This window comes from Gymnoscopelus microlampas, assembly GCF_963454915.1.
Source record: "Gymnoscopelus microlampas genome assembly, chromosome: 2".
NCBI lineage: Eukaryota > Metazoa > Chordata > Actinopteri > Myctophiformes > Myctophidae > Gymnoscopelus > Gymnoscopelus microlampas.
In genome coordinates this window covers 6,538,885-6,566,723 of record NC_139939.1, presented here as the reverse complement: position 1 = coordinate 6,566,723, position 27,839 = coordinate 6,538,885, and the positions used below count along the sequence as shown (strand labels likewise).

At 41.1% G+C, this 27,839-nt stretch overlaps 2 protein-coding genes across 3 annotated transcripts; both read right to left on the bottom strand.

Moving 5' to 3' along the window:
• Positions 1–1,229: 1,229 nt before the first annotated feature.
• Positions 1,230–21,792, bottom strand: LOC311064194 (ladderlectin-like; the record flags this gene model as incomplete). Its single annotated transcript, XM_084084012.1, has 6 exons — positions 21,783–21,792; positions 3,852–3,945; positions 3,448–3,548; positions 3,200–3,325; positions 2,169–2,271; positions 1,230–1,303 (listed from the first exon to the last, which is right to left on the bottom strand). Exons 2-6 carry the CDS (start codon positions 3,925–3,927, stop codon positions 1,230–1,232), a joined length of 480 nt encoding a protein of 159 aa, XP_083940138.1. The 5' UTR covers positions 3,928–3,945; positions 21,783–21,792.
• LOC311056617 (ladderlectin-like) lies at positions 17,092–21,678 on the bottom strand. 2 transcript variants are annotated; one of them, XM_084073382.1, is made up of 5 exons: positions 21,596–21,678; positions 21,231–21,331; positions 20,984–21,118; positions 20,063–20,174; positions 17,092–18,015 (listed from the first exon to the last, which is right to left on the bottom strand). In XM_084073382.1, the coding sequence occupies exons 1-5, from the start codon at positions 21,669–21,671 to the stop codon at positions 17,933–17,935; spliced, it is 507 nt and encodes a 168-aa protein (XP_083929508.1). In that variant the 5' UTR covers positions 21,672–21,678; the 3' UTR covers positions 17,092–17,932. The 2 variants fall into 2 exon arrangements, with proteins under 2 accessions (XP_083929508.1, XP_083929509.1); XM_084073383.1 differs by having other exon boundaries at positions 21,231–21,328; positions 21,596–21,673.
• Positions 21,793–27,839: the final 6,047 nt, after the last annotated feature.

Genomic DNA, 27,839 nt, shown 5'->3' with positions numbered 1-27,839 from the left:
ACATCTTTACACCTGTAAACCTGTGATGTGACGATAAAGTTTCTGATTATGAAAGTCTGTCCTTATGTTTTCAAGGTATTAACAGACAGACAGATTTTCCAGGGGTCCCCAGAATTGATAGTTAGGAATCAAATGGACCCTTATGGGCCTGTAACTCAAAGAGTGTACAAATGGACCTGTAGAGTCATGGGGGTCTGTGGCCCAATTCATACCAAACTAGGGGTCCTTGAAATAAAATAAAAAAGTTTGAATATCATTACCAGAATATAGTACAACAATGTGCATGAACAACTCAGAATGACTGAAAGACTGAATTATTTCAATGAAGATGTCTTTGTTTATTGATGCAAGTAAAAACATTGAAGCAAGTTATGAGCAGCTTAAATCAAACCATCTGTTCCATCCATGTTCCTCTCATTATCAACACAAGACCTGGGTCGTGTCCAAAACTACATACTAACTTATAGCACTTAATAATACACAGTATGCTATTACTATGTTCAGCCTACTGTTTAGTATCCAAGCATTAGGAATTCACTACTGGAGGTTAGGAAAACTCCCCATCTGTTGGCAAAGTAGAGGTACTACACACCCTCGCCACCAGCACAGATTTCAGCCAACCTGGCCTGTCGCTGCTTTATTACGTTGTTAAACCTTGATATCTAAGAACAAAATGAAACGTATCCATATCACTTAAAATGTACGCTTAAATTGGACATATTGGAGAGGTTATTACTGACGTCTGGAGTCCACCATTGCTGTTTTGAAAAGAAGCCGGGCAGCTACCATTGCATTGTGGGACATTTACAGTGTCTCGCATACCATTTAGTAGCTACTAAGCTTTCGGACAGGCTAAGACGTCATTTGGCACACTAGTAAATATATTAGTATGTGATTTTGGACGGGACCCTGATGTCACTGTTAATGTCACCTGAGAGTCACTGTCCTTCTGTTGTTAACTTGTCACTTGTCTCTTCATTCCTTCAGTAGCGTTACAGCGATAGCAAAGCAGTACTATAGTGGATATGAGCACTTTAAATAGATATAGGAGTCACACACACACACACACACACACACACACACACACACACACACACACACACACACACACACACACACACACACACACACACACCCACACCCACACCACACACAGGATGATTTTATGTGACGTTCGTGTCAAGTAATAACACGTAATTGTGCGTGAATGTGTGTAATCTCCATGTTATTCACTGGGCTTCAGCTGGCTTTTTGCAGATAGAGGGATATTTCCCAGCGCAATCATAATCGTCCCAAAGATCCCCTGAAAGATAAAAATATAAAAGATTTAAAATCGTTTAAAGACCACATTAAGTACCGTAGTATATTGACTTGTTACTTAAAGGTGATATTAGTGATATAACATTGTGTTAAAATATTAAAGCTCTATATTGTTATAGAAATCTCTTATAGAGTGTTTGTTCAGATAACAGGAGTCTCTCTGTCTCTCCAGCTCTTTAGTAAAGCAGAATATAAATCTCCAGGTGGGTTACACATTTCATCCAATCGGGAGAGCGAGAGCCCCACAAAATCTATTCATCAGTTGTGGTCCAATTCCAATCTGGTCTGCTCATTTATTTGTTTCAGCTGTTTCAATTTCACTTGTTTATCCTGTTATCCTGTATGAGATTGTTCACCTTTTTAATTAATGAAAAGAAATACAGTTTCAGCTTCACCCAGCTGATGGGTGCTCATGCATGGGTGACTAGGGGTTGTGTTGCTCAGGGACACGTTATAAACACATAGATATGATTCTGATTACCAGACGGCCTCTCTACTCTCTAAGCTATATGACTACCCCTGAGATCTATCTCCTGATTGGATAAAATCGGTATCCCAATATATTTTTCTGTTTACTGCAGAGCTGGAGAGACGAGGAGACCCCTGTTACTGAACACTCTATGCAATGATTATATTTATCTATTTATTATATATTTATTTGAGCGGAACAATTGACAAAAATAGTAGATCCACAAGTTCACAACGCAAAATTGTAGATCAGCTACTTTGGGCAAAGACATGGTGTATACAGAAAAAAGTTGTACAAGTACAGAGACAACTCAGGTCCAGTTTAAGTCCAGGCGGTTTAAGGGGGTCATTTAAATTGAATTCAGCGTGTTGTGACTTACCCATAACGATGCAGTTCTGTTTTCCTTCCACATTATTAGGTTCTCCGTTGTGCCAGGCAGTGAAGGTCATTGGGCTGCCGTCACTCCACAACCATACACCTTCCTAGAGGACATTATCACATCACATCATTTAATACAATGTAGCATGTCACCATTTAACAACTCACAAAGCTTCTTTATAGATTTATTCATTCATTCATTTATGTTTGCCCCTACCCCCTCTCTGCAGGGGGGTAGGGGTGAATAATGCTTAAATAATAATTTGTTATTGTCCGCCTGGCTGAATGAAGGTAGGAAAGAATTATTGAAAAGAAAAATACAGCAACTTTTACATGAAACACATTATTGAGACAAACAGAACATAAGCATTGTATTTACAATGTCCCGAAGTGGGTAGAGTAGCCAAAACCTGTGGTCAATTAAAGTAAAATTAGTTTCATATAATTAGAGTAAGAGTAAGAGTAAGATATTGTCTCGTGAAAAGTCTACTCAACTACTCAGTTATTTCATATAGTCTGAGTTATTGTTTAAATAATCAGAACGTAATTGAAAAAATCAATACAAAATATTAAAATTAAGTGCAACAAATATAACATAACCAACAAATATAACATGCATTCTTTTTCAAAATGGGTAAAAATTTCAAGCCGAAAAATATTCTTGAAAACTTTTACTTTTACTCCTTTACATTTGACCTACAGTAAATGTAAGCAGCAGAAGTCCAAATTATGCATCCCCAAATATACTAAGGAGTAAAAAAAAAAAAGAAAAAAAAGAAGAAGAAAATAATGCTTAAGAAATATACTCCAGAACTCCAATACTTCAGAAAATACAGAGCAAACATATTCTAATAATACATTGCTTTGACAATGTCATGACAACAGACCCCATGTTGTATAGTAGGTGTATGTTGACATACTGTACAGGTACATTGTGTAGTATATCAGATTGACATACAGTACAGGTACAGTATCAGTGTAATATGAGGTAAAGTTTCATCAAACAGTGTATTAAAGGTTCATGTACAGTACCTGTGCTGCATCGTAGCCACCGACCCACGTTGCAGTCTTTGCATCAGATATCAGATCCAGAAGAAAGGAGTGTTCTGTTTTGCTGTGCATGGAGGCTAGGTTTCCACCCTGAGACAAACACTTTTTCTACAGAACAATATAAACAGAGGACAAGAAATAATATTATTCAGATAGATATATACTGTAGATCGAAAGAAAGAAAAAATGTGTTTTGTACTGTATTTCATGTGTTAGTTCGTTCTAATTACCTCTGCATCACCCCAGGCCGTCTTGGCCCCTTCATATTTGTAGCAGTTACCAAGCAATTTATCCCATCCATCTGGACATTTTGCACATCCCTTGCCGACTGCTGAAAAGACAACAGAAACCTTTAAGGTGTTTGAAAGCAACACTGTTGTTATTCATCCAAATATGGGACCGCAATTACAGTGAGAATGATACTAAACAGCGTAAATGTGAGAACTTCCTTTTAGACAAACTCAAAACAAATTGAGTTTAGCTTGAAATCAGTAGCACACACACGCACACACACGCACGCACGCACGCACGCACGCACGCACGCACGCACGCACACACGCACACACACACACACACACACACACACACACACACACACACACACACACACACACACACACACACACACACACACCTGCAGGAGCAGCAGCAGTCAGAGCCATCCCAGCACAGAGAAGTAGAGACACACTCAGCATCCTCATGGTCATCATGATGAAGAAGATGATTTCCTTCAGTAGAAAGAAACAGACATGTTAGAGAGGAGAGGAGAGGAGAGGAGGGGAGGGGAGGGGAGGGGAGGGGAGAGGAGAGGAGAGGAGAGGAGAGGAGAGGAGAGGAGAGGAGAGGAGTCATCTCAAACCTTAAGTAGAATGTAGAATGATGTGTTGAAGTGTTGAATAACAGAAACAGCAGCTCTTAAATACACTTCACACAGAATGCAAATTAGCAGGTGGTACTGAGGGGAAACCCCTCTCTGCATTTATATGCATTTAGTTCCTTGTTACCTCTGCCAACAGAGTCAGTGGATTACAGACGTACATAGGCCTACATACAGAGATTCATTGCATTTATTGTAAAAAACAGATGCAATTCAATATTCAATTCAGGATTGATTGATTGATTGATTTACATTTGTATTAAGCAAAAGAATGTAAAACAACACATTTACATTTATAATACTTTTGTTTAAAAGGTCCGACCAAAAATACCTTGCGGACTTGTTTCCGTTGGGGTCCTTGAATTAATTTCATAGACATATATACAGTAGTAGCAGCCAAACAGTTCAAATATCAAATAAAATACAGAGAAAAAAATAGCACATATGTACAACAACAAAAAAACATGGGAAAAAAAATATATATATACAAAAAAAGGTGAGGGGGGTCGTCTGTCTACCGGGAAACTGGTACTACCTCCTCTTATGGCCTCCAGAAAGATGAGTTTTTAGGGCTGTTTTAAATGAGCCCAGCGAACTGAACGGAACTGAGGAATGGAACACAGTGATATAACAAGATAACAACATTGAAATACACTTATACATGAACTTTGGCTTTTTAATTATTTAACTTGTACTACAGTGAAATCTACTATGAACTTTAATGAAATACAATGAAATAGCCCAATAAACAAAACAAAAAATAGGGGGTGGCTTATAGGCTTATCCTACATCTGCATGAACCACAGTGGTGCTCAGTACATTTACTTGAGTACTGTACTTAGGTACTTTTTTTTGTATCTGTACTTTACGTGAGGAAAGTATTGCAACAGCATGACTTTATCAACCTGCAATGAGAGCATGAACACCCAGACTAGTTTCCTTCTCTTTCCTTCAGTTCTATAACAACAGTTATAATTGTGTTTCATTTTATGGAGGTACACGACTAACATCTGTGAAAGATTGCTTTTCAACTGTCCTGAATGACATGTCTTTGCAGATGTACAGTAACTGGTTACCACGTCAGTGCATCATTTACACCTCACAATGTCCTTCTAATATTTAGTCTCTCTCTCTAGGTCGTCCTCAGACGAGCCCTCCATCGTTGCTTCCAGTCATCCCGATTCTCCATACATCTGGCCAGCTCATTGGTGCTATGGGCTCCTGCATCCTTCTTGAGCGTGTCCACGTATGTTAGTGTGGGGCGTCCTCTTGACCGGTGCCCATGTGTTGGTTCCCACAGCACCAGTTTGCTGGCTGGCAGCTCTCGGTGCCTTTGGCAGTGTCCTGCTAGTCTCATTCTCCTTACAGCAATCTTCTCGCTCACCCTTGGTATTCCCTCATACAGTTGGTAACATGCGCACTCTTGCTGATGGTAAGCACTGCACGCAGCATCCTGGTGTAGCACCCGTCCAGGGACTTCTCAAGGGCTGGTTTCAGGGTCCAGCATTCACTGCCATAGAGAAGAACGGACTCTACTGTCGCGTAGAAGAAGCTGAGTTTGATTTGTCGGGGGAGATTATATTATATTATTATATTATATATTATATTTAGTGCCTTTCACAAATCCTCCAGCAATGGTTTGTGTGAATCATTTGGCCTATAGATTTTCCAGTAATAAGACCAGGGTTGTTTTTTTTCGGGTTTGTTACCTTTTTGGGGGGGTTTTGTTACTTGAATGCGGTTAATTTGGTTAATTTGGTACAAAAAATGTACTCCCTGAAATGTAGATATCAGAGTTTTTTTCTTTTTCTTTTTTTGTGATGAGTTTGTGATGGGTGCTAGTCATTTCTCCTGGGTGCTTTAGCCCCGAGGCACCCACAGTATTGGTGCCCTTGAATCAGACCCAGTTTTGCAGCCTCACTCTTGTGTTTCGATAGCAGGTGAGTCCGTAAATTAGAGGTGTTGCCTCCAGATGCTTGCGCCTTATCCAGACACAGTTTACAAATAACCTCATTGACATTCTCAGGTTCCCTATCAGCATTGGGTTTAAAATCTTTGACCTGGGTTTTGACATCAAACCCCCCGCCTCCGCCATTGTTTGTCGTCTTGTGTAAACTGCAGTTTGTTTAGAGCGGCCTTCTTTCTCCCTCCCCGTCCCACTCTCGTCACGTGAAATGCTTCTGGTCCAACTCCTAATTTCTGATACCGATATCAACTGATACCCATATATGCAGGCTTTTTCACCAAAAGTCAAATAATTGTCAGGTAACAACATCACATAATCTATAAAAATAAAAGAGCTATAATATCAATGTATTATCTAATAAATGTAATATAATACAGTGATGTTGGTTTTTCAATAAAGTGAATCCTGGGACTCACTGGTGGTCATTTGAATGAGTCTCACTAATCTTAGGCCACGTCCACATGGAGACGTTATTAGGTGTATCCGCGAAAGTTTTTAATCGTTTAGACGTTTCTTCCACATGGAGCCGGCGCTTTGGGTGCGCGAATACTCTCATTTTTGAAAACAAAGCCTTAGATTAGATGTTGGCCTATTTGACAGTGCAGAAGCACAATTGCTTTGATGCCCATAACATTAACGAGTGTCAACAAGCGTCAGCTGGGCACAGACACACACACACCTGCCCTCCGCAGTGCTCTAATTTGAAAGTGACTGGAGTCTGTCTCATTTCTTTGCAAAAGCCCTTGAATATGATGGAATATGATTAAGGATTACTGTGATTATGGTAAGCTCACATTTCATATCACACTAGGGTTGCCAACTTCCAGAGATTAAAATAAGGGACACTTAGGAAAGAATTGGGAGTCAAACCCCCCTAAACCTCCGAAATGCATAGAAAAATATGTATTATACTTATAACACAATACAAACACAATGGTTTTACACCTGCATTAGGCTACTATTCACCATTCATTTGTTTTGGGAGCCAAGGTATGGCACCTGCCATACCTTGCCATACCCAATTGACGCCCCTGCGTGAAAGGCGTACAGGTTAGGCAAGACAGGGTGTTTTTGGCCTTCATCCAAATAAGTAGCAGAGAGATTTGATCAATGAAAATAATAACTTTAACTTTCTCCTGACGTTATTATCATTAGACGTATTTAAAGAGTGATCTAATACTATTTTCAGCTTCACAGAGAGTGAGTTGAGTTTGATATGCGTGACAGGACAGATAAGGCGCTGTTTGCAATGGGCGTCGCTGCGGCTGGCACACATCCTGGTACCGCTTAGTAAACTGTTTTGTACTCTTGTGATGTGTATGAATCTGGCTGCTGGACACTAAACCACTGCATCCTGGTTCTTATCATCTCTCCACTCAGTCACATGAGATCTAAATGACCTTATCGCGCTGTACAATGTGCTTTGTGCTTTTCTTTGATTATTCTATTGAAATATTGCTAAACCACATAACGTAGGCATAACTGGAGAGGGCATGCATATCTCCGCCTGGCTGGGTGGCCTACCTAGGGCTGTGCAAGTCAGGAGCTGCACACGTCAGGAGCTGAGAAAACCGTTTCTACGACATTCGGTTCAACTTTTTGCATCTGTGGCGGAGCAAAAAGTGTGTTTAGCAAAATGGCATGTTTGCGATATGCTAGTCCAAGGAATCCAGAGAAAAAGACATTGTGATTGTGTTACCTATATGAACAAAGTAGCCTACTCCACTGCCTGTGCCATTACTCCACACATGCTCAATAACAGGTGAACTTTAAATCATTGGTTCTCAAAGTGGGGTCCTTGGGGGGGTTCCAGGGGGTCTCCAGCAAAAAGTGTTAATATGGCATCACAATCAATCAATCACATCACATCAATAGCAGATTTACAAGCTCATAGCGCGACACAGAGTACATGAGCTTGTAGATCTGCTATAGTAGTAAGTAGTAGTAGTAGTAATAGTGGTGGTCCCCAGGTTGCTCTTAGTCAGTATGGTGGTCCCTGGGTCAAAATCAGTTGAAAACCCCTGACCTAAATGATCACCTTTTATGTCTTATGTACCCCTTGTGCCATGCCCATGGTACCCCCTCAATCATGCATGTTGACGATTCTCCTAAATTTCTTTTCTTTTTCATTCTATTACCTATTACAATTATTGGTTCTATTTCCATCCAACACTAATGGACATATCTATATGGAATGGATGTTTGACCCCGGGGCGGCAGTGGCTCAGGGGTAGAGTGGCCGGGTAGAGTGAACTGGAAAACTGCAAGGTGTCCAGTTCGATCCCGGGCTGGGGCGCTCCCCTAGAGTTAGTGTCGAAGTGTCCTTGAGCAAGACGCTGAACCCCTAATTGCTCCCGATGAGCAGGTTGGTGCCTTGCATGGTTTCCTCCGCCATCGGTGTATGAATGTGTGTGTGAATGGGTGAATGGCACAATCAATGTAAAGTGCTTTGGATAAAAAGCGCTATATAAAATGCACCATTTTTGAGTCAATCATCCCCAAGGGGTATTTGTACCCCTACAGTAGGTGCGCTGTTCCACCCAGTGGTGGAAAGTACATTTACTGTACTTAAGTACACTTTTGAGGATTTTTTACTTTACTTGAGTATTTCCAATTTTCAATACTTTTACCTCTACTCCACTACATCTCAAAGGCAAATATTGTACTTTTACTCCACCACAATTATTTGAAAACTTTAGTTACTAGTTATACTTTGTAGATTTTTATTATTATTACAAGACATTACCCACTTCAGCCCTATATTCATTTTGGCCATTTGAAAATAGCCGATCTAGGCCACAAGCGGTGCGACGCATTGTGAACTTGTAGATCTGCCATTTTCAAAAGATTTTTATCCATTTGGGACATTCTTCATAATGAGTATACTTTCTACTTTTGGTACTTTAAGTACATTTTTATACCAATACCTTTGTACTTTTACTCAAGTAGATTTTGAATTCCGGACTTTTACTTGTAACAGAGTATTTATACATTGCAGTATTGATAATTTAAGTAAAACATTTACTAGTACTTTCTCCACCACTGCCCTGACCTCGAACCACCGTCCTAGATTTACACCTTGTTCAAACAGGCCAGAGGTCACCCTGGCAACACAAATATTAGTGTGATAATGTTGAATCACTGTTCTTCTAATAACAACATTTTGTCTGCTCTTATGTGTCTGTGTGTCTCACAGTATATGCTCTGGACTGCTACAAATGTGACTTGTGCACTGCCATCACGGTGACCACGAACATGACATGCTCTGGCGACGACTTTTGCTACTGCGGTGTTGGAAAAGCAGGTAAGGATCTGAGAACTGGAACTGGTTCGGCCTGACGGCCACCATCAACCAGCAACTGGTTATAGTAATAGTTTAGCTGATTGCAACCTGGTATAGGAACTAGGAAGCGCCATAGATGACAGGGAGGCACCATAGGAAGCACCATAGATGACAGGGAGGCAGCATAAGCACCATAGATCATTGGTTCTTAAAGTGGGATCCGGGGACCCCAGGGGTCCCTGGGGGGGTACCAGGGACTCCCCAGCAAAATGTGTTAATATAGTGTCACAATAAATTTAACCTTTTATACCGAGTGCCGTGCTATGAGCTTGTAGATCTGCTAATTTTTTTTAAATTGTGAAAATGTGTGCAAACCTTTGAACATGTATATATTTTTAAGCGAACATTTGTAACTCAAATGTTTTCTTCTGGGGGGTCCCTGGAACAAAATATTTTCAGATGGGGGTCTGTATCACACACACCATACAGTAAGAACTCCTGTAAGTTATTCAAAATATATAGGCTATATATACTATGTAACAGAGTGGTTCACAACCTCAGCCTCAACCTCCAGTCCCAGCCAGTACTCGCCTAATACGTCTCCAAACCCAGCCTTTTACTGAGCCCAGATGTCTGTAGAAGTTCAGACTGTCGTCCACTCTTCTCTGGATGACTGTCCAGTTCCCTCCATCTGTGTCCATGTCACAGTAGACCTTGACAGATGCAGTAGTGGGGTAGATGGTGTCCACACCACTCTCTGTGGAGACGTTGTAGATTTCCTCACAGTCACAACGAGGAGCTGAGTGGACTGTTACAGCCAGAAACAGAACTGCAACAACAAGCGTCATCTTGTCTTTGAGTCGCACCTTGTTGTTCAGATCATAGGACTTATGAGTGGTTTGAGTGTATGTTCAGCTATAGACAAAGGTTCAATGCAGTCTGAGTTTGAAAACCTTCTTTTATAGTTAAGAATGGTATTACAAATAGTCCGCTACCGACAGGTTTGACCATTTTGTGAATGACATACTATATACTATATACTGCAGGTAACAGCTATGTCTGCATGTGTGTAGGACACACACACGCACTCTCGCGCACACACACACAAAAACAAGTTCCCCGGCGGGATGAAAAAGGTCACAAAAAAACAAACAAAAACGAAACAAAAAACATTGAAGACCCTTGCTCTACGGCACTGTTTCTCAACCAGTAGGTCGGCACCCAAAAGCAGGCAAAGGACCATAATATATTGGGCACTGACTTGGTCAAAATGAAATACTCCAGTAAAGTAAAAAATACCTAAAATGTGTACTTAAGTACAGTACTTGAGTACTGTAAGTACAGTACTTGAGTACTGTACTGTACAATTAGACCATTGTCTATCCAAAACTACAGTAGATATTCAACTTTATGTTCACAGATGGAACAAGATATAGAGAGAGAGAGAGACTTTGACTTTTTATAAAACCTTTATTTTAACAAGCCCTGTGTTTACACACACACTATACAATATGTTCATTCAAATATTCTCACATAAAGTATAATAATAAAAAAAAATATGCTTCAGGCACTTTTCCTTAAAAACGCTGCAACATTTCACCAACATTAAATCAGATCAATCCTGTCACATTATAGAAAAAATAAACATTGATACAGAGGGTTACAGAATGATGCCACTGCCTCTGAATTCCCTCCCTACACTGAGTCCTCCTCCACCACACCCAGTCCGTCCTTCGACACAGTAGCTTGTCATCAACAGTACAGTATAAGTCAAGGTTTTGACACCGTTGTATATCCATTAGGCCTCCCCAGCAGCCCTTTGAGTCAATACACAGTTCCTTCTCTGGGAAAGGATTCTCCTCAACTGCGGTTTCAAACCATTGCCTCGTATCACAATCCATTTAGTAAACTGATATCAGCCCCAGCAGATCAGCTACTGCTCGTACATCCACCGAGACTTGACCAGCTACATCCAACAGTTCCACTCCACTGACCGCTGTCACACAGTCTGTGAGTGAGTCCTGCTGTTGGACTGTGTTATGGGTCCATCTTGGCCCCACCAACCAGCGGTCCTTCCAAAAACCACAGTATGCATGTGGCAGGCTCCACCATTCTCCAGTCATCCAGCCCCAGCATAGAGACATAGAAGGCTCCATCATTGTCCAGTTCACCGGAGTCCATGCCTTAGAAAAAGCCTCCTCCTCACCTGGCGACATTCCACCAGAAAAACGCATCTTCGTGTCCATTACAGACAAAACTAAATGAAAAAGAGGACCCAGCACAGCGAAGGAACCCAAAGGCATCACCACCATCATGTTTTTAGGTAATAAATGTCCAATTTCCAAATCTGTGTTAACACTCTGCACCAATTTTCTTAACCAATAAATCTCTTGCTTGAAAAAAAACGGCAACCACCCAAATTGACAGTATGAACCAACTAATAAAAAAACAAAAACAAAATTAAACTGTTTTCTTTTCATCATTTACCATTTTGTGATTCACTTTCTGTAGAAACTTTCTTACCCTATACATTTCTTGGTCTGTGAAAGCCCCTCTACCTCTTTTTTTCATATTGGACTTGGCTGATTCAATGAATGATTTTTTCCGAGGGAAAAAACTTGCCACTTTAACCCCCCTCACATTTTTTGTTTTTTTCAAAAACTGCTTCATTTCTGCCAACTTATAGTTAATTGGCTCCTCCTCTGATGCTTCATTCTCCCACCCCCAACCTCAGTGTCTGAACTTTCATCAGAAATGACATCTCCCTTTTCTGCCAGACTGTCACCTCTATCCTCTGTCACCTTTTTTGGTTTTGGTGGAGACAAGATTTTTTTTGCCTTCCTTTCTCCTCCCACCACCTTTACACTGTCCTCTCCACCACCCATGTCCACATCCGTTGCCACCTTCCCTTCTACTCCAGCCTCACCCCTTGCACCACTCCCCCCCTCCCCCTCCTGACTGGCGCTAAGACCGCTGTCTTCTTGAGTGCTCACAACCTCACTCTCAATGGGCCCGATTCATGAACCGTACTTACGAACAAATTTGTTCTTAGACCCACTTAAGAAGTTTTTTAAGAGATTTTGGCATTCACAAATGTTTTCTTAGCTGTGATTTGTTCTTAAGTTAAGAAGAAATCTACGCATACTAGAGAGCACTCTTAGGGTGGCTTTGAGTTCTTAAGTGTGATATGTTTGTGCAAAAATAATTAATTCTCGAAGTTTCTTCAATTCTACAGTTGTATAATATAGGATTTAAATTACAATAATATTTTTATCATATCTTTAGAGCAAAAAAGGTTCTCAAAGGTGTGGTCTGGGGACCCCCAGGGGTCCTTGAAGCTGTTCCAGGGGGTCCACAGCAAACAAGGAACAGTTTAATCACTTTAACCCTATTTTATACTTTGTTTGAAAATAGCTGATCTACAAGCTCACAACGCGTCCCATTACTGTCAATTTTGAACTTGTAGATCGGCTATTTTCGAAACATTTTGATAAATCTTGAAAACATTTCCCTAGCAGAAAATATTTTCAGGTGGGGGTCCCCATACCCACCCCATAACTCCCCACCCAACCCACCCTCATCGCCCCCCCCATACCCCCACCCCCATATCCCGACATTCGCCACACCCCCATTTTCAAGTCCCCTTCCTACCTGAAAGCCCCCCTATACCCACCCGTCACACCCATCCCCATACCCCACACAGCCCCCCTACACCCCTCCTTGCACCACCATATCACCCACCACACCCCTATTTCCACCCCATTACATACCAAGCAGCTGCTACCTTAAAGACCCTCTATATCCACCCACCAGCTTTCAGTACTAAAATGTTTTATATCCACTACTAACGCTACTCCTGAACATGAAATATGGATAACATTTTTAACAGCTAATTTCAGCAAATTTACATTGATGTCGAGTGGTGATATGTTGATTAATTTGAGAGAAATAATAAAATCATTCATTAATTAAATAAAATAATTTGCTGTTCACTTCAGAAGTACCTCCACAGAAATATTTATTTATTTTTATGTTTGGAGTCTGGTGTTCCACCATCTTTAGGCTTTAGTTTAGGTATTCTTTACTCTACATTCTCTCAACTTTATTTCTCTGTGTGATTTCCTGTGATTTCTGTGTGCAGCAATCACACACAGGTGTGACTGCAGGCAGAGCCATGCAGTCATGCCTTATATGGGGATTGGTGGGGAGGCTCCCTATGGTAATTAGGATTAACTGGCACACCCCTTCAAGTTACGAGGATTGTGATTCATCATCATCAAGAACATAGTTACGAACAATTCTGCCTTTTAAGAACGTTTCATGAATCTGACTCGACTTCTCTTAGGAATTCACTTAGGAAGAAATTTAAGAAGACAACTTACGAATGTATTGCTGAATGAGGCCCAATGTCCCCAGTAACCTCATCTGCTATAGATTCACCACCAAACACCCCCTCTCCTTCACCCCCACTATTCTGTTGCTGTCCATTCTCAGTTGTATCCTCCTGCCCCACAGCCTCTCCATCCTTGCTCCCCTCCTCTGTCTCTCCCCCAGCAGCTGGCTGCCCCCATGGGTTAGCCCCGCCCCCTTTTTTCGCACCACTCGTCCCAGCAGCACTGGCTGAAGTGGACGGCTGTACGTCTGGACACGATCTAAATAAATGCCCCACACTCAAAACACTTCATGCTTTCTGTTGTGGCAAAAAGAGTGTAATCAAACCCCTCTACGTTTATTTTAAAATGTATTCTCATGTCCCGGGTCTTATCATTCAAAATCATGAAAACCGTTCTCCTGTGTGATACCACATGCTTCAACGCAGGCGATTTACAGCCTGAAGGCATCTTTTTTACTGGTGACACAACTTTCCCATATCGTGTCAACTCCTCCACAATAAGCTCATCTCTTATGAACGGAGGGACTTTTGACAGTGAAACTTTTGTGGCCGGTGTAGTGAGGGGCGCTACTGACACAAACGTGTCTTTTATCACCACGCCTTTCACAACGACAGTGTTTGCTTTCTCCACACTGTCCACAAAAATCACCACTCCACCATTCATCCTGGCAGCAGACTTTACACTCGCCGCTCCCACCACCTTCGCTACAGCCAAGCTGACCTCTTCCATAGAACAAGAGAAACTTGGCGAGATCTTGTTTGTGAACTCCATGACGCCGACAGCAGCAGCCGTTAGATTTGTCATATTCCATCCTCAGGGGCTAAGATTGACATCTAAAGTTTGCAAGAGTGGCCCGTTTTCAACAAATCATGAAAGCAGCGTCCGATTGTGGTGAAACTTTGCATGCACATTTGCACTATGTTGAGGCCACAAATGCCACCCTTTCAACATTGCCCTATTATAGCGCCACCAGGAGGCCCATTTCTTTATAGTCTTTATATAGAGTTTATATCACTCCTTCAAATGTTGTCCAAACATCACACAAATCAGTACAAATGATCTCTTTAGTTAATCAAGACGGATCCGTCCGATCCGCCTGATTTTTCACTTTCCAGCCTGATTGGCGAATTCTGAACATTGCTGGCCCACACTAACCTACCTGACCTGGCGGAGACCTGTGCTCCGAGGAGCACTTTTTCTAGTTTTATTTCATTTTATTTTATTTTTTGGAGGGATGTACGATATTGACTTTTTTACCGATATCCGATTTACAGATATATGCAGGCTTTTTCACCAAAAGTCAACTAATTGTCAGGTAACAACATCACATATCTAATCAAATAAAATAGCTATAATATCAATATAATCTATCTATCTATTCAATCTAATATAATACAGTGATGTTGTTAAAAAAAATCAATAAAGTGTCAATCAAGTGAGTCCTGGGACTCACTTGTGGTCATTTGAATGAGTCCCACTAATCTTAGATTAGATGTTGGCATATTTGACAGTGCAGAAGCATAATTGCTTTGATGCCTATAACATTAACGAGCGTCAACGAGCGTAAGCTGGACACCGACACACACACCTGCCCTCTGCAGTGCTCTAATTTGAAAGTCACTGGAGTCTGTCTCATGTACTTACTGTACATGCTAGCCTGGCATAGCCAGACTAATATCAGGAATCTCTGTGTGGAACCTGCATTTCCAAGGGGCGGATTTGCACTGGCCTATTCGTCTGGTTTCCAGGCTATGTACTTGTGGAATGTCCTCCCCGACCATTTGAGAGCCCCACAGTCTACCGATGCTTTTAAAAATTGATTCAAAACATACCTTTATAACAAAGCTTTTGCTTAGTCTTTTTAGTTTTTTCTTAGGTCTTTCTTAGGGTTTTCTTTTGTTTTTGTCTTGCCTTTGTTATGTTTTGCCATTGTTTTTAAACCCTGTAGCACTTTATAATTTACAAAAACGTAAATTGCGTTATAAATAAAACGTATTATTATTGCAGCCAGGCAAGGAAGCCTACCGTATAGTATCAAGGCCAAGACCACCAGGATTCTGAACAGCTTCCACCCGGCTGCTGACTGTTGAACAAAGCCTGATCACTGCCTGTCACTAGGCTGGTCATGCACTTTTCTTTTCCTTGTGGATCTAGCGTGTGGATTTTACCTGTGAAAGTTACCGCCCTATGCAGACTACCATTCTATGTGACCCGGACAATTTGTTATGAACACTTTTAGGCGGTAATGTCTAATCTTATGTACAGACCTGCTGCTAATGTGGACCTACACCCAAGTGTTACCACCTTGCAACTTATGTCTAACATCATGTACTTACTGTACCTGCTAGCCTGACATAGCCAGATTAATATCTGGAATCTCTGTGTGGAACCTGCATTTCCAAGGGGCGGATTTTCACTGGCAGATTCGTCTGGTTTACAGGCTTTGTACCTGCTGGTGTATGTAGTTCTGTCTAATAAAGTATTCATAAATATTGTGACGGCCCCCTGGGGGGGGTCTGTATTAACAGTTCTCTGTTGCAGTGCTGATTGGAGGGTGGAGTTGGAGGTAATCAGGGGAAGGGGAGACACCTGGCCACTGTCTCCAACAGTATAAAACACCTGCCCTTCCAGTACTCTTTCTCTCTCCACCTGGGCCACACCTGGGCATGGCCACACAGAGAGCCTTTGTGTTCCATTATGTTTGCATTATTTTGCAGTATGCCTACCTCATTGTTTGCATTTTTGTTATTAGGTCATTATATTGTTATTATATCATAGTATTATGTTTGTAAATAAAATCACACATTTTTTGTTAAAACGCTCTCCTGTTTCCCCTTTATTTGTTGTGGCCTAGAGCCAGGCCATAACAATATATGAAGATATGTTTATTTTTGTCTCTCCTTACCTAAATGTATTTATTTATTTATTTTTGTATATTTTCCCCCCCTTGCTCTCCTGTCCCGAATTCTTTCTTTTTTTCCCTCAACACAACAAAAAAGGATGGAGCTTTGCATAAAAACTAATTTCACCCACGTCTTTACACCTGTAAACCTGTGATGTGACAATAAAGTTTCTGATTCTGAAAGTCTGTCCTATTTTCTCCAGATACAGTATTTACAGATAGATAGATTTTCCAGGGGTCCCCCAGCATTGATAGGAACCAAATGGACTCTTAAGGGCCTGTAACTCAGAGAGTGTACAAATGGAACCAAATGAACGCGTAGAGTCATGATGGTCTGTGGCCCAATGCATACCAAACTAGGGGTCTTTGAAATAAAATTAAAACTTTTGAATACCATTACCAGAATACAGTACAACAATGTACAATGTGCTCAGAATGACTGAGAGACAGAATTATTTCAATGAAGATGTATTTGTTTGTTTATTGATGCAAGTAAAAACATTGAAGCAAGTTATGAGCAGCTTAAATCAAACCATCTGTTCCATCCATGTTCCTCTCATTATCAACACAAGACCTGGGTTGCGTCCAAAACCACATACTAACTTACCACTACATACTGACAGTATGCTATTACTATGTTCAGCCTACTGTTCACTATCCAAGCATTAGGAATTCACTTCAGACATACTGGAGGTTATGAAACCACCCCATCTGTTGACAAAGCAGAGGTACTACACACCCTCGCCACCAGCACAAACTTCAGCCAACCTGTCCTGTCCCTGCTTTATTACATTGTTAAATCTTGATATCTAACAGCAAAGTCAAACATATCCATATCACTTAAAATGTACACTTAAATTGGACATATTGGAGAGGTTATTACTGACGACTGTTGTTCTCTGGAGTCCACCATTGCTGTTTTGAGCAATGGTGGACATCATTTGGCACACTAGTAAACAATATGTTAGTATGTGATTTTGGACGGGACCCTAATGTCACTGTTAATGTCACCTGAGAGTCACTGTCCATCTGATGTTAACTTGTCACTTGTCTCTTCATTTCTTCAGTAGCGTTACAGCGATAGCAAAGCAGTATAGTGGATATGAGCACTTTTCATAGATATAGGAGTCACACACACACCCACACGCACGCATGCTCGGACGCACGCACGCACACACGCACACACACCACACACACACACACACACACATGATGATGATTTTATGTGACGTTTGTGTCAAGTAATAACATTTAATAGTGCGTAATTGTGCGTGCATGTGTGTAATCTCCATGTTATTCATTGGGCTTCAGCTGGCAGATAGAGGGAAATTTCTCAGCGCAACTAATATCGTCCCAAAGGTTCGATCCCTGTGTACCTGAATAGAAAGATAAAGTTGAGCTTTAAAATAGTTTACAGACCACATTAAGTATTATTTTTCAGTAACTGAACATTGTTCAGTTAACAGGATTCTCCCTGTCTCTCCAGCTCTTTAGTAAGAAGGATATAAATCTCCAGGTGGGTTACACATTTCATCCAATCAGGAGAGAGAGAACACCACAAAAACTGTTCAAAAGTTGCGGTCCAGTTCCAGTCTGGTCAGCTCATTTATTGGTTTCATCTGTTTCAATTTCACTTGTTTATCCTGTTATCCTGTATGAGATTGTTCACCTTTTTAATTCATGAAAAGATATACAGTTTCAGCTTCACCCAGCTGATGGCTGCTCATGGGTGACTAGGGGTTGTGTTGCTCAGGGACACGTTATAAACACATAGATATGATTCTGATTACCAGACGGCCTCTCTACTGTCTAAGCTATATGACTTAGAGTTCTCTCTCCTGATTGAATAAAATTGGTATCCCAATATATTTTCTGTTACTGAACACTCTATAGCAATAATTATATTTATGTATTTATTATTTATTTATTTGAGCGGAACGATAGTCAAAAATAGCAGATCTACAAGCTCACAACGCAAGCTTGTAGATCAGCTACTTTAGGGAAAGACATGGTGTATAAGGTGTACCAACGTCGTGTCACCAAAAGTTAGCCACTTCCCCTTTTCGACGCTACAGCCCTTGAGGGGTCAGACTGCTTAAGACTAGAGAGTGATGGTGGTTTGTGTTTGTAAACATTTAGTCTCGCGTAGCCAGACCCCACAGAAAATGAAAAACAGCGACCTCTGCTGTTTGTGATCATTGTCTGTGGGGTCTGGCCGGAGGCAAATGGAAGCCTAGTGCGCAGGGAAACACCGGTTTCATGTCTGCCTTCAGCGCATCACTTCCGGTTGGTGCGACTACGTTTTCATTCCCACTAACAATATTTCTACACGGAACACTAACACCACTTCTCCCACAGAACATGGATGGTTTTGGTTATAAGCCCACTTGTTTCTATGATGAAAGAGTCATTTAAAATGTGAATATCTTTCCGTGGTTTTGTCCGCTCCGAGGACGCTATTGTTAAATTAGTTTCGGCTAGTTTCGAGGGGGGAAGGGTGGATGGACACGTGAATCCCGCCCACTACATTTGATTGGGTAAAGCGCGGCCTGCTTCCTGATCTGAAGGCACGCCCACTTGTAGCCAATGCGCACACGTTATGACGATCCCCCCCGACAGATTCCACCGCAGGGCAGAATCTGTTCTTGAGAGATTAGTAAACATTAACTTCTTTGCCGAATACATAGTGATCAGTGCACACTGCACATGTGTGGCTGGTCTATGAGAAAGCTGTTCACATGTCGCAGGCTCGCAGCTCTCCTCTTCAAGATTGAATACAGTGTGAGGCTAACAATGTATTCAAGAGCAATGGTGGAAAAAGCACTCAAATGTTTTACTTAAGTAAAAGTAAAGTACCAATGTAGAAATACACTGTTACAAGTAAAAGTCCAGAATTCTAAATTTACTTGAGTAAAAGTACAAAAGTATTGGCATCAAAATATACTTAAAGTACCAAAAGTAAAAGTACTAACATATTTGAAAATAGCAGATCTACAAGCTCACAACGCGTTTTGATGCGACGCGTTGTGAGCTTGTAGATCGGCTATTTTCAAATAGCCGAGGTATAAGATAGGGCTGAAGTGGTTAATGTATGTTTCATAATTTATATCTGAAGAGTAACTAGTAACTAAAGTTTTCAAATAGTGGAGTAAAAGTACAATATTTGCCTCTGAGATGTAGTGGAGTAGAAGTAAAAGTATTGGTAATTGGAAATACTCAAGTAAAGCACAAATACCTAAAAGAATTACTTAAGTACTTGGTAGCCACCGCTACCAAGTTACACACGTTGACGCCCCCTTTAGGATTTTTTGGTACACCCTATACAGAAAAGAGTGGTCCAAGTACAGATCCAGGTCTACTCTAGACAGAAGTAAGTACATTTAAGTGGGTCTTTTGAATTGAATTCAACGTGTTGTGACTTACCTCTCCAGTTCAGAATCATGCAGTCCTGGTTTCCTCGATGGTTATCAGGTTGTCCTTTGTTCCACTCAGTGAAGGTCATTGGGCTGCCGTCGCTCCACAGCCAAACACCTTCCTATACCACATCATTTAATACAATATAGCATGTCACCATTTAACAACTCACAAAGCTTCTTTATAGTTTTATTCATTCATTTATTTTGCCCCTTCCCCCCTCTCTGTCTAGAGAGGGGGGAAGGGGTGAATAATACTTAATTTGTTATTGTCCGCCTGAATGAATGAAGGTAGAAAAAAATGCATTTTGTAGATCATAACTTTTACATGAGACGCATTATTGAGACGTTAAGACAAACAGAACATAAGACTTGTAAATGTAGTCTTTCATATAATTAGAATAAGAGTAAGAAAGTGTCTTGTGAAAAGTCTACTCCGCTACTCAGTACTTCATATAGTCTTATATATGAAGAGTTATTGTTTAAATAATCAGAACGTAATTGAAATGTGTAAAATATAAATAATAAGTGCTTGTCCAATAGAAATAAACAAAATCTATTGATGTCTCTCTGTGGAAATTAAACAAATATAACATGCATTCATTTTTTAAATGGATAAAAAATTCAAGAGAAAAATATTTTTGAAAATGTTTACTTTCACTCCTTTATATTTGACCTAAATGTAAGCAGCACAAGTCCAAATTATTCATCCCCAAATATACTAAGGAGTAAAAATAAAGAGTAAATATAACTAATAATACCTTGCTTTGACAATGTCATGACCCCATGTGGTATAGTAGGTGTATGTTGACATATACAGTAGGTACAGTGTGTAGTGTATCAGATGTATGTTGACATACAGGTACACAGTGTACATCAGTGTAAAGGTAAAGTATCATCAAACAGTGTATTAAAGGTTCATGTACAGTACCTGTGCTGCATCGTAGCCACCGACCCATGTTACAGTCTTTGCACCAGTTTTGGTTTGTATCAGATCCTGAAGAAAGGAGTGTTCTGTTTTGCTGTGCATGGAGGCTAGGTTTCCACCCTGAGACAAACACTTTTTCTACAGAACAATATAAACAGAGGACAAGAAATAATATTATTCAGATAGATATATAGATCGAAAGAAAGACAAAATGTGTTGTGTATTTCATGTTTTAGTTCGTTCTAATTACCTCTGCATCACCCCAAGCCATCTTAGCCTTTTCATATTTGTAGCAGTTACCAAACAATTTATTCCATCCATCTGGACATTTTGCACATCCCTTGGCGACTGCTGAAAAGACAACAGAAACCTGTAGTCAATTGTTTAAAAGCAACACTGTTGTTATTCATCCAAATATGGGACCGCAATTACATTCAGTGATACTGAACAGCATAAATATGAGAACTTCCTTTTAAACAAACTCAAAACAATTTGATTTTAGTTCGACATCAGTAATGCACACACACACACACACACACACACACACACACACACACACACACACACACACACACACACACACACACACACACACACACACACACACACACACACCTGCGGGAGCGGCAGCAGTCAGAGCCATCCCAGCACCGAGAAGTAGAGACACACTCAGCATCCTCATGGTCATCATGATGGAGATGATTTCCTTCAGTAGAAAGAAACAGACATGTTAGAGATACTTCTGAAAGACAGAGAAGTGACAACAAAGAGAGGAGAGGAGAGGAGAGGAGTCATCTCAAACCTGAAGTCGAATGATGTGTTGAAGTGTTGAATAACAGAAACAGCTGCTCTTATATACACTTTGCAGATGAGGAAGAAGTACTTTAATCTAATCCGGATCTACTTCGATTTATTTCCTTGTTGGTGTTTTCATGGGGGAAAAAAATAGGGGGTGGCTGGCATAAACTGCGTTCACACGGGCAGATTAAAAGATCAAATATACAAAATACACAGCATCTTTGTCGTTCTGTCGCTTTGTATCTGTGTTGCTCAACGCGATCGTTGACGTCATCAAACATGCAGACATCGGAGCTACAGTTGTAGTTATGTATCTTTGTATCTGGAAGTTGAACCAGCTCAACTTGAATTCGTAGCTTTCTATCTTTGTTGCTAGAGCTACAGCTACAAACGTCGGATGTATCTTTGTATCCTCATGTCGCTGGTTTCCATTGAAACTGAATGGTAGCATGTATCTTTTTATCTGCCCGTGTGAATGCACCATCAGGCTTATAGTCCAGGCAATCTAGCCCATTTTAGACCCAAAAGTCAGACTAATTGTAAGAGATTTTTTTTCAACAGATATCATTTCTCTGAGGTGTCTAGAACAACATACTAAAAGTCCTAAGAAATCCTAGATGCGGAAATATGTTTAATTCTCATCAATTCAAGATGTGTGCTAATACCTCCAGAAAGCTAAACACCCTGATGGGCTTTTTTTTTTCTTTTGTCCTATCACAATGAAACTTTCCACAATGAATCTTAACATGAAAACTAAACTTGTTTGTATTACAAGTTTCTCTGAAACTTAATTTGAATATGCAAATTAGCTTAATATATATTGAATATGCCCACATTTGCATATCACGAAAATTACTTTTCCCCAAAATGTATTATATTTACATTGTTGTTTGTTAATGATATCAAACACACTGATCAGACTTTCATGAACCATTTCATCTAAATATTGTGACTTCATAGAATAACATCAAAAACACCATTCATATGTATGACAAATGCATAAATCCGTCAAATCTTCCTCCAACCATCCTACTGCTAACGGTTGATGGCAATGCTGCTTTTGGACTGGCCTCTAACCTGAAACCTGCCCGGCTTGGTTGTACCTGCCGGGGGTATAACCCCCACCGGTATAGTCCTCAGGGTCACAGAGGCACACAAGCCCCCCCTCCACGACAAGGTAGCAACAACAGGGGAGGTTCTTTTTGTGTTTTTAGTTTTTTGTGTTTTTTTCGTATTCTTTTATTTTTTTGTGTTTTTTGTTTATTTTATTGTTCAAACGTGATCCTCAACTCCTTTTGTATGATTCTAGTCATCAGAAAAATCAGGCAACTGGGAATTTGTACAGCTAGTACCACGACATTCTCCGCATATGGCAGTGCAAGGGAGTCCATGTTTTTTGCATGTGCATCTCTTCGTGCTGCAGTCTTTCTTGCAGCTACAGCAGACCACATTAAGTAATTCTGGTGGTCCTGCAGGCTGATCAGTCATTATTGGCATGAATCTACCACAGCATGCCATCCCCAGTCTTCTGGACTCATGCTTTCACTTGTTCATTTCCATTCATGGATCTGGTAGAACACACGGAGACTGTGGAACTTCACAGCTGATGATGTTGGTGGAAGAGTTTGAGGTTCCACTGGAGATGTGCTCTTCGATACTTTCTCACAGAATCGCCTGTGTCTCAGCATATCCAGCGATTCATCTTTGTCACCCCCATACAGTGAGACTAGAGCCTTTTCACCTGCTGCAACGATGATTCCTTTTCCGACCTTTTCCTCTGACAGGCTGAACACCTTAGCTTGTTTGAGAAAGCTAGAGTCAGTTTTTACTTTTTTCTTCACAACGGTCTCTCACTGCTACGAGACGCTGGAATAACAGCTGTGGATCCACAACTACTGTCTCTCCTCTGATCTTGACAGTTGATCTAGATGCAAGAGTCACTGCTTGGTTAGCTTTCCTGAAGGTGAATTCTTCCACTGATTTCCCTATCATAGATTCCAAAATCTTGCACCCTATCTCCCTTGACTTCTCAACATTCACTCCCTGCTCGGCTGTCATGCCATTAGCAATGTTGTGCAGGGAATGGTTCTCAGTGAAAGGGGTGCATGTCGCCTTTCCGACATGTCGCCTTTCCGACGTTAACGAACCCTATACCTAACCCTAACCCTGACCCTAACCGCACGCGGAAGCCACTAGTCGGAGTGGCGAGATGTCGGAATGGAAGGAGCACCCCCAGTGAAAGGATCTCTCTCTTTCAGATACTGTAGGTGAGAAGGGCAAGCGTGTCACCGACATCTCTTGTCTGCCTGGCCTTGAACAGGTCTTTATGTTGGTCGCTGGTCTAATATGCGACACCTGTGAATGACTGCATAGCATTGTTGATGTTTGCACACGCTGGCATTGAAAGGACCCACACTAAGCGTTGTGTCTGTGAATCCTTTTCCTCTCGTTAGGCCACCATGTGTTTTTACATTTCTCATGAGCACTTGCTCAATAATGAGATCAGTGGACAGTCCAGCCCAATACCTGTTGCTTCGCCTCACTACGTGGAATCCCTCCTCAAATTTCTTGTGGACATCTGGGTGTGTTTCAGGTAGGGCTGTCATCATTTGCAGGTACACATAGGCTGACTTTGCATATAGTCGGTGTCCAGTAGCTGCAAAGTATGGTAACATATCGTGAACACATTGAAGATGTAACCTCTAGTTTCCTGTCCTCTCAGCTCTGATGAAGTTTCGCAGAATATCAATCATATTCATGTATTGCTGCCAAAGCTGTGCTGTCCTTGTATTCATGGTTTCCATCTTCCTGGCAAGAGTACTCTGGATTCTCTCTAAAACCTCTTCAGAACACAGTTCTCCTATCGGCAAAGAAGAGGACATGACTTTGTCATATAGTTCACTGAATATGGTCAAGTCTGTCACATCTGTTTCTGGTAAAGTATTGAGTACTTCCTCATCAACTGGCTGAGTATCGGTGGCAGGTGCCATCTCGATCCGAGGTTCCTCGACTGTGTCTTCTGTTGGCTCAGTATCGGTGGCAGGCGCCATCTCGATCCGAGTTTCCTCGACTGTGTCTTTTGTTAGGACTGGCACATTGTACGCATCAGCCAGCAACATAGTGTTCAGTGCTGCATCAACAAGCATATGACCACGAACTGCCCTGGAGACCGCCTTGCCAGTCATCATGTGGCAAACTGTATTGCGAGCATACACCCCCTCTAGTAGCTCCTCCAGTCCAGACCCTGCCATTAAGTGTCCAATGCTACGAGGCTTGTGTGCCTCTGTGACCCTGAGGACTATACCGGTGGGGGTTATACCCCCGGCAGGTACAACCAAGCCAGGCAGGTTTCAGGTTAGAGGCCAGTCCAAAAGCAGCATTGCCATCAACCGTTAGCAGTAGGATGGTTGGAGGAAGATTTGACGGATTTATGCATTTGTCATACATGTATGAATGGTGTTTTTGATGTTATTCTATGAAGTCACAATATTTAGATGAAATGGTTCATGAAAGTCTGATCAGTGTGTTTGATATCATTAACAAACAACAATGTAAATATAATACATTTTGGGGAAAAGTCATTTTCGTGATATGCAAATTTGGGCATATTCAATATATATTAAGCTAATTTGCATATTCAAATTAAGTTTCAGAGAAACTTGTAATACAAAAAAGTTTAGTTTTCATGTTAAGATTCATTGCGGAAAGTTTTATTGTGATAGGACAAAAGAAGAAAAAAAGCCCATTAGGGTGTTTAGTTTTCTCGAGGTATTAGCACACATCTTGAATTGATGAGAATTAAACATATTTCCGCATCTAGGATTTCTTAGGACTTTTAGTATGTTGTTCAGACACCTCATAGAAATGATATCTGTTGAAAAAAATGCTCTTACAATTAGTCTGTCTGGAAATGCTACTTTGCCTGGATTATTATCTGCATGAACCACAGTGGTGCTCAGTACATTTACTTGAGTGCTGTACTGAAGTACTTTTTTATGTTTCTGTACTTTACTTGATCTTATTTGTATTGTGGGATACTTATGACTATTATTTCAAATATTGTGCTTTTGACTCCACAAAGAAGTACTGCTCGGAGCACAGTTCTCCGCCAGGTCAGGTAGGTTATTGTTTAATTTCATTTTAAATCTTTATTTATACTCGAAGGACATTGAGGTTTCCCTCATTTTCAGTGTCGTCGAGATACATCACAGTAGAGTTTAATTTTCACATCAAAATTCATATCAATGATATTGTGGGCCAACACTGTTTGGAATTTGCCAATCAGGATGGAATATGGCGCTCGGGTGGCGCAGTGGTAAAGGAGTAGGACGAAGGCTCTACGTCCTCCTGGTGGGGGCTCCTCACTGGCAGGTGAGTCAGTAGGATACGACGGCAGTGACAACACAGAAATGTGTGTCGGGAGGAATCAATTGGCATAACGACTACGTTGGGGAGAAAAAGGGAGAAAAAATGATTGGCTACTCTAAATTATTAGAAATTATATATTTAAAAAATGATAATCAGGATGGAATATGAAATATCGCACGAATCAGTCTTGATCACTTTAGACTATAGAGATAATGTGTACCGATGTGCGTGAGCTTTGGACACAATTTGTAGGAGTAATATGAAATCAACCTAAATAGACTTTAATAAAATCATATGACACACGGAGCAACTCAGGGCAAAACACATAATCTTCGTAAACCTAAGCTTGAGTTTTAAACACTAACCTGACAAACACTAAATAAAGTTCCAACAAAACCCTGCTTTTTCCCTACTCTAATTTAATCTAACAAAATGTGACTTACAGTACAAAATGCTGGCTTCCGTGGCCCAGTGCTTTCACATTACAAAGTGATACAAACTAACACAAGGAACACCAAGTGTGTGTGTGTGTGTGTGTGTGTGTGTGTGTGTGTGTGTGTGTGTGTGTGTGTGTGTGTGTGTGTGTGTGTGTGTGTGTGTTGTGTGTTGTGTGTTGTGTGTGTGTGTGTGTGTGTGTGATTGGCAGCCAGCAATCAGGTGATGGTCAGCACCTGGAAGTGAACACTCAAACTCACACACAATCCCTCACACACAATCCCACACACTACACAGTGGCCCTCTTTTATCAACGGAGCGTAAAAAACGGCGTATTTCTTGCCTTAAATCCGGCCGTATAAACCGACATCAAAGTGACATTTATCAAGCAATCCTATACAGCCAATCCTAGCATACATTTGGTCGGAGCTTTGATAAATCTGATGGCTGAAACCGAGCGTCATTTAAATAACACAATAATATGTATGCCATATTTCCGGGGGACTAGGGCACTGACCAATCACAGCGTGTTGACTACTGGCCAATCACAGCGCGTCTTTTCTAGGACTTGTCAGAATCTAGTTGTCCCCGCCCCCACCTGCCTCTGATTGGCCTACTGAACGCCAGTTCTGTGACGCATGCGGAAATTTCCAGCTGCCCCCCAAGGAAGCGGAAGCGCGCCCACCATACAGACGCTTCAGAGCCAGAGGAGGCGTCTACCTTTATATGTCTATGCTCTGTTCAGGCACCCACCACCTCCCCGACACCGCCTAAAGCAGCAGGCACCACCAGGTTGGCCCTATCGACAGGGGGCGGGCTCCTGAAGAGCCCCCTGCCTTCAGCAGGCAGGATCTGATCAGGACGGATCTGATCTGATTCTTCTCCTGTGATGGGGCCCGGGCTAAAGTGTTAATTCTAACTTACAGTATCTAATATAATTGTATTACTATTCATACATGCATACTACTGCATTCATGTCATCTCTGTATTTATCAATAAATATCATTGCATTCATCTTATGGTGTGAAGTCTCTCTTAAGTTGAACTGTGATTAACAATAAATAACTACCTCTAAACAGACAGGTCCTCACAGGTGTGGGGCTGATAGATAAAACAGTGTTTGTTTGGTGTAGCAGTTGTAGAGTTATTTCAGAATTTTGGAACGTTTGAATGTCTCTCCATTCCTAGAGTTTTGACCAATTTTGCAAGCTAATTCTGACTATGACCTTGATTGTGACCTTAACCATCGATAGCAGTG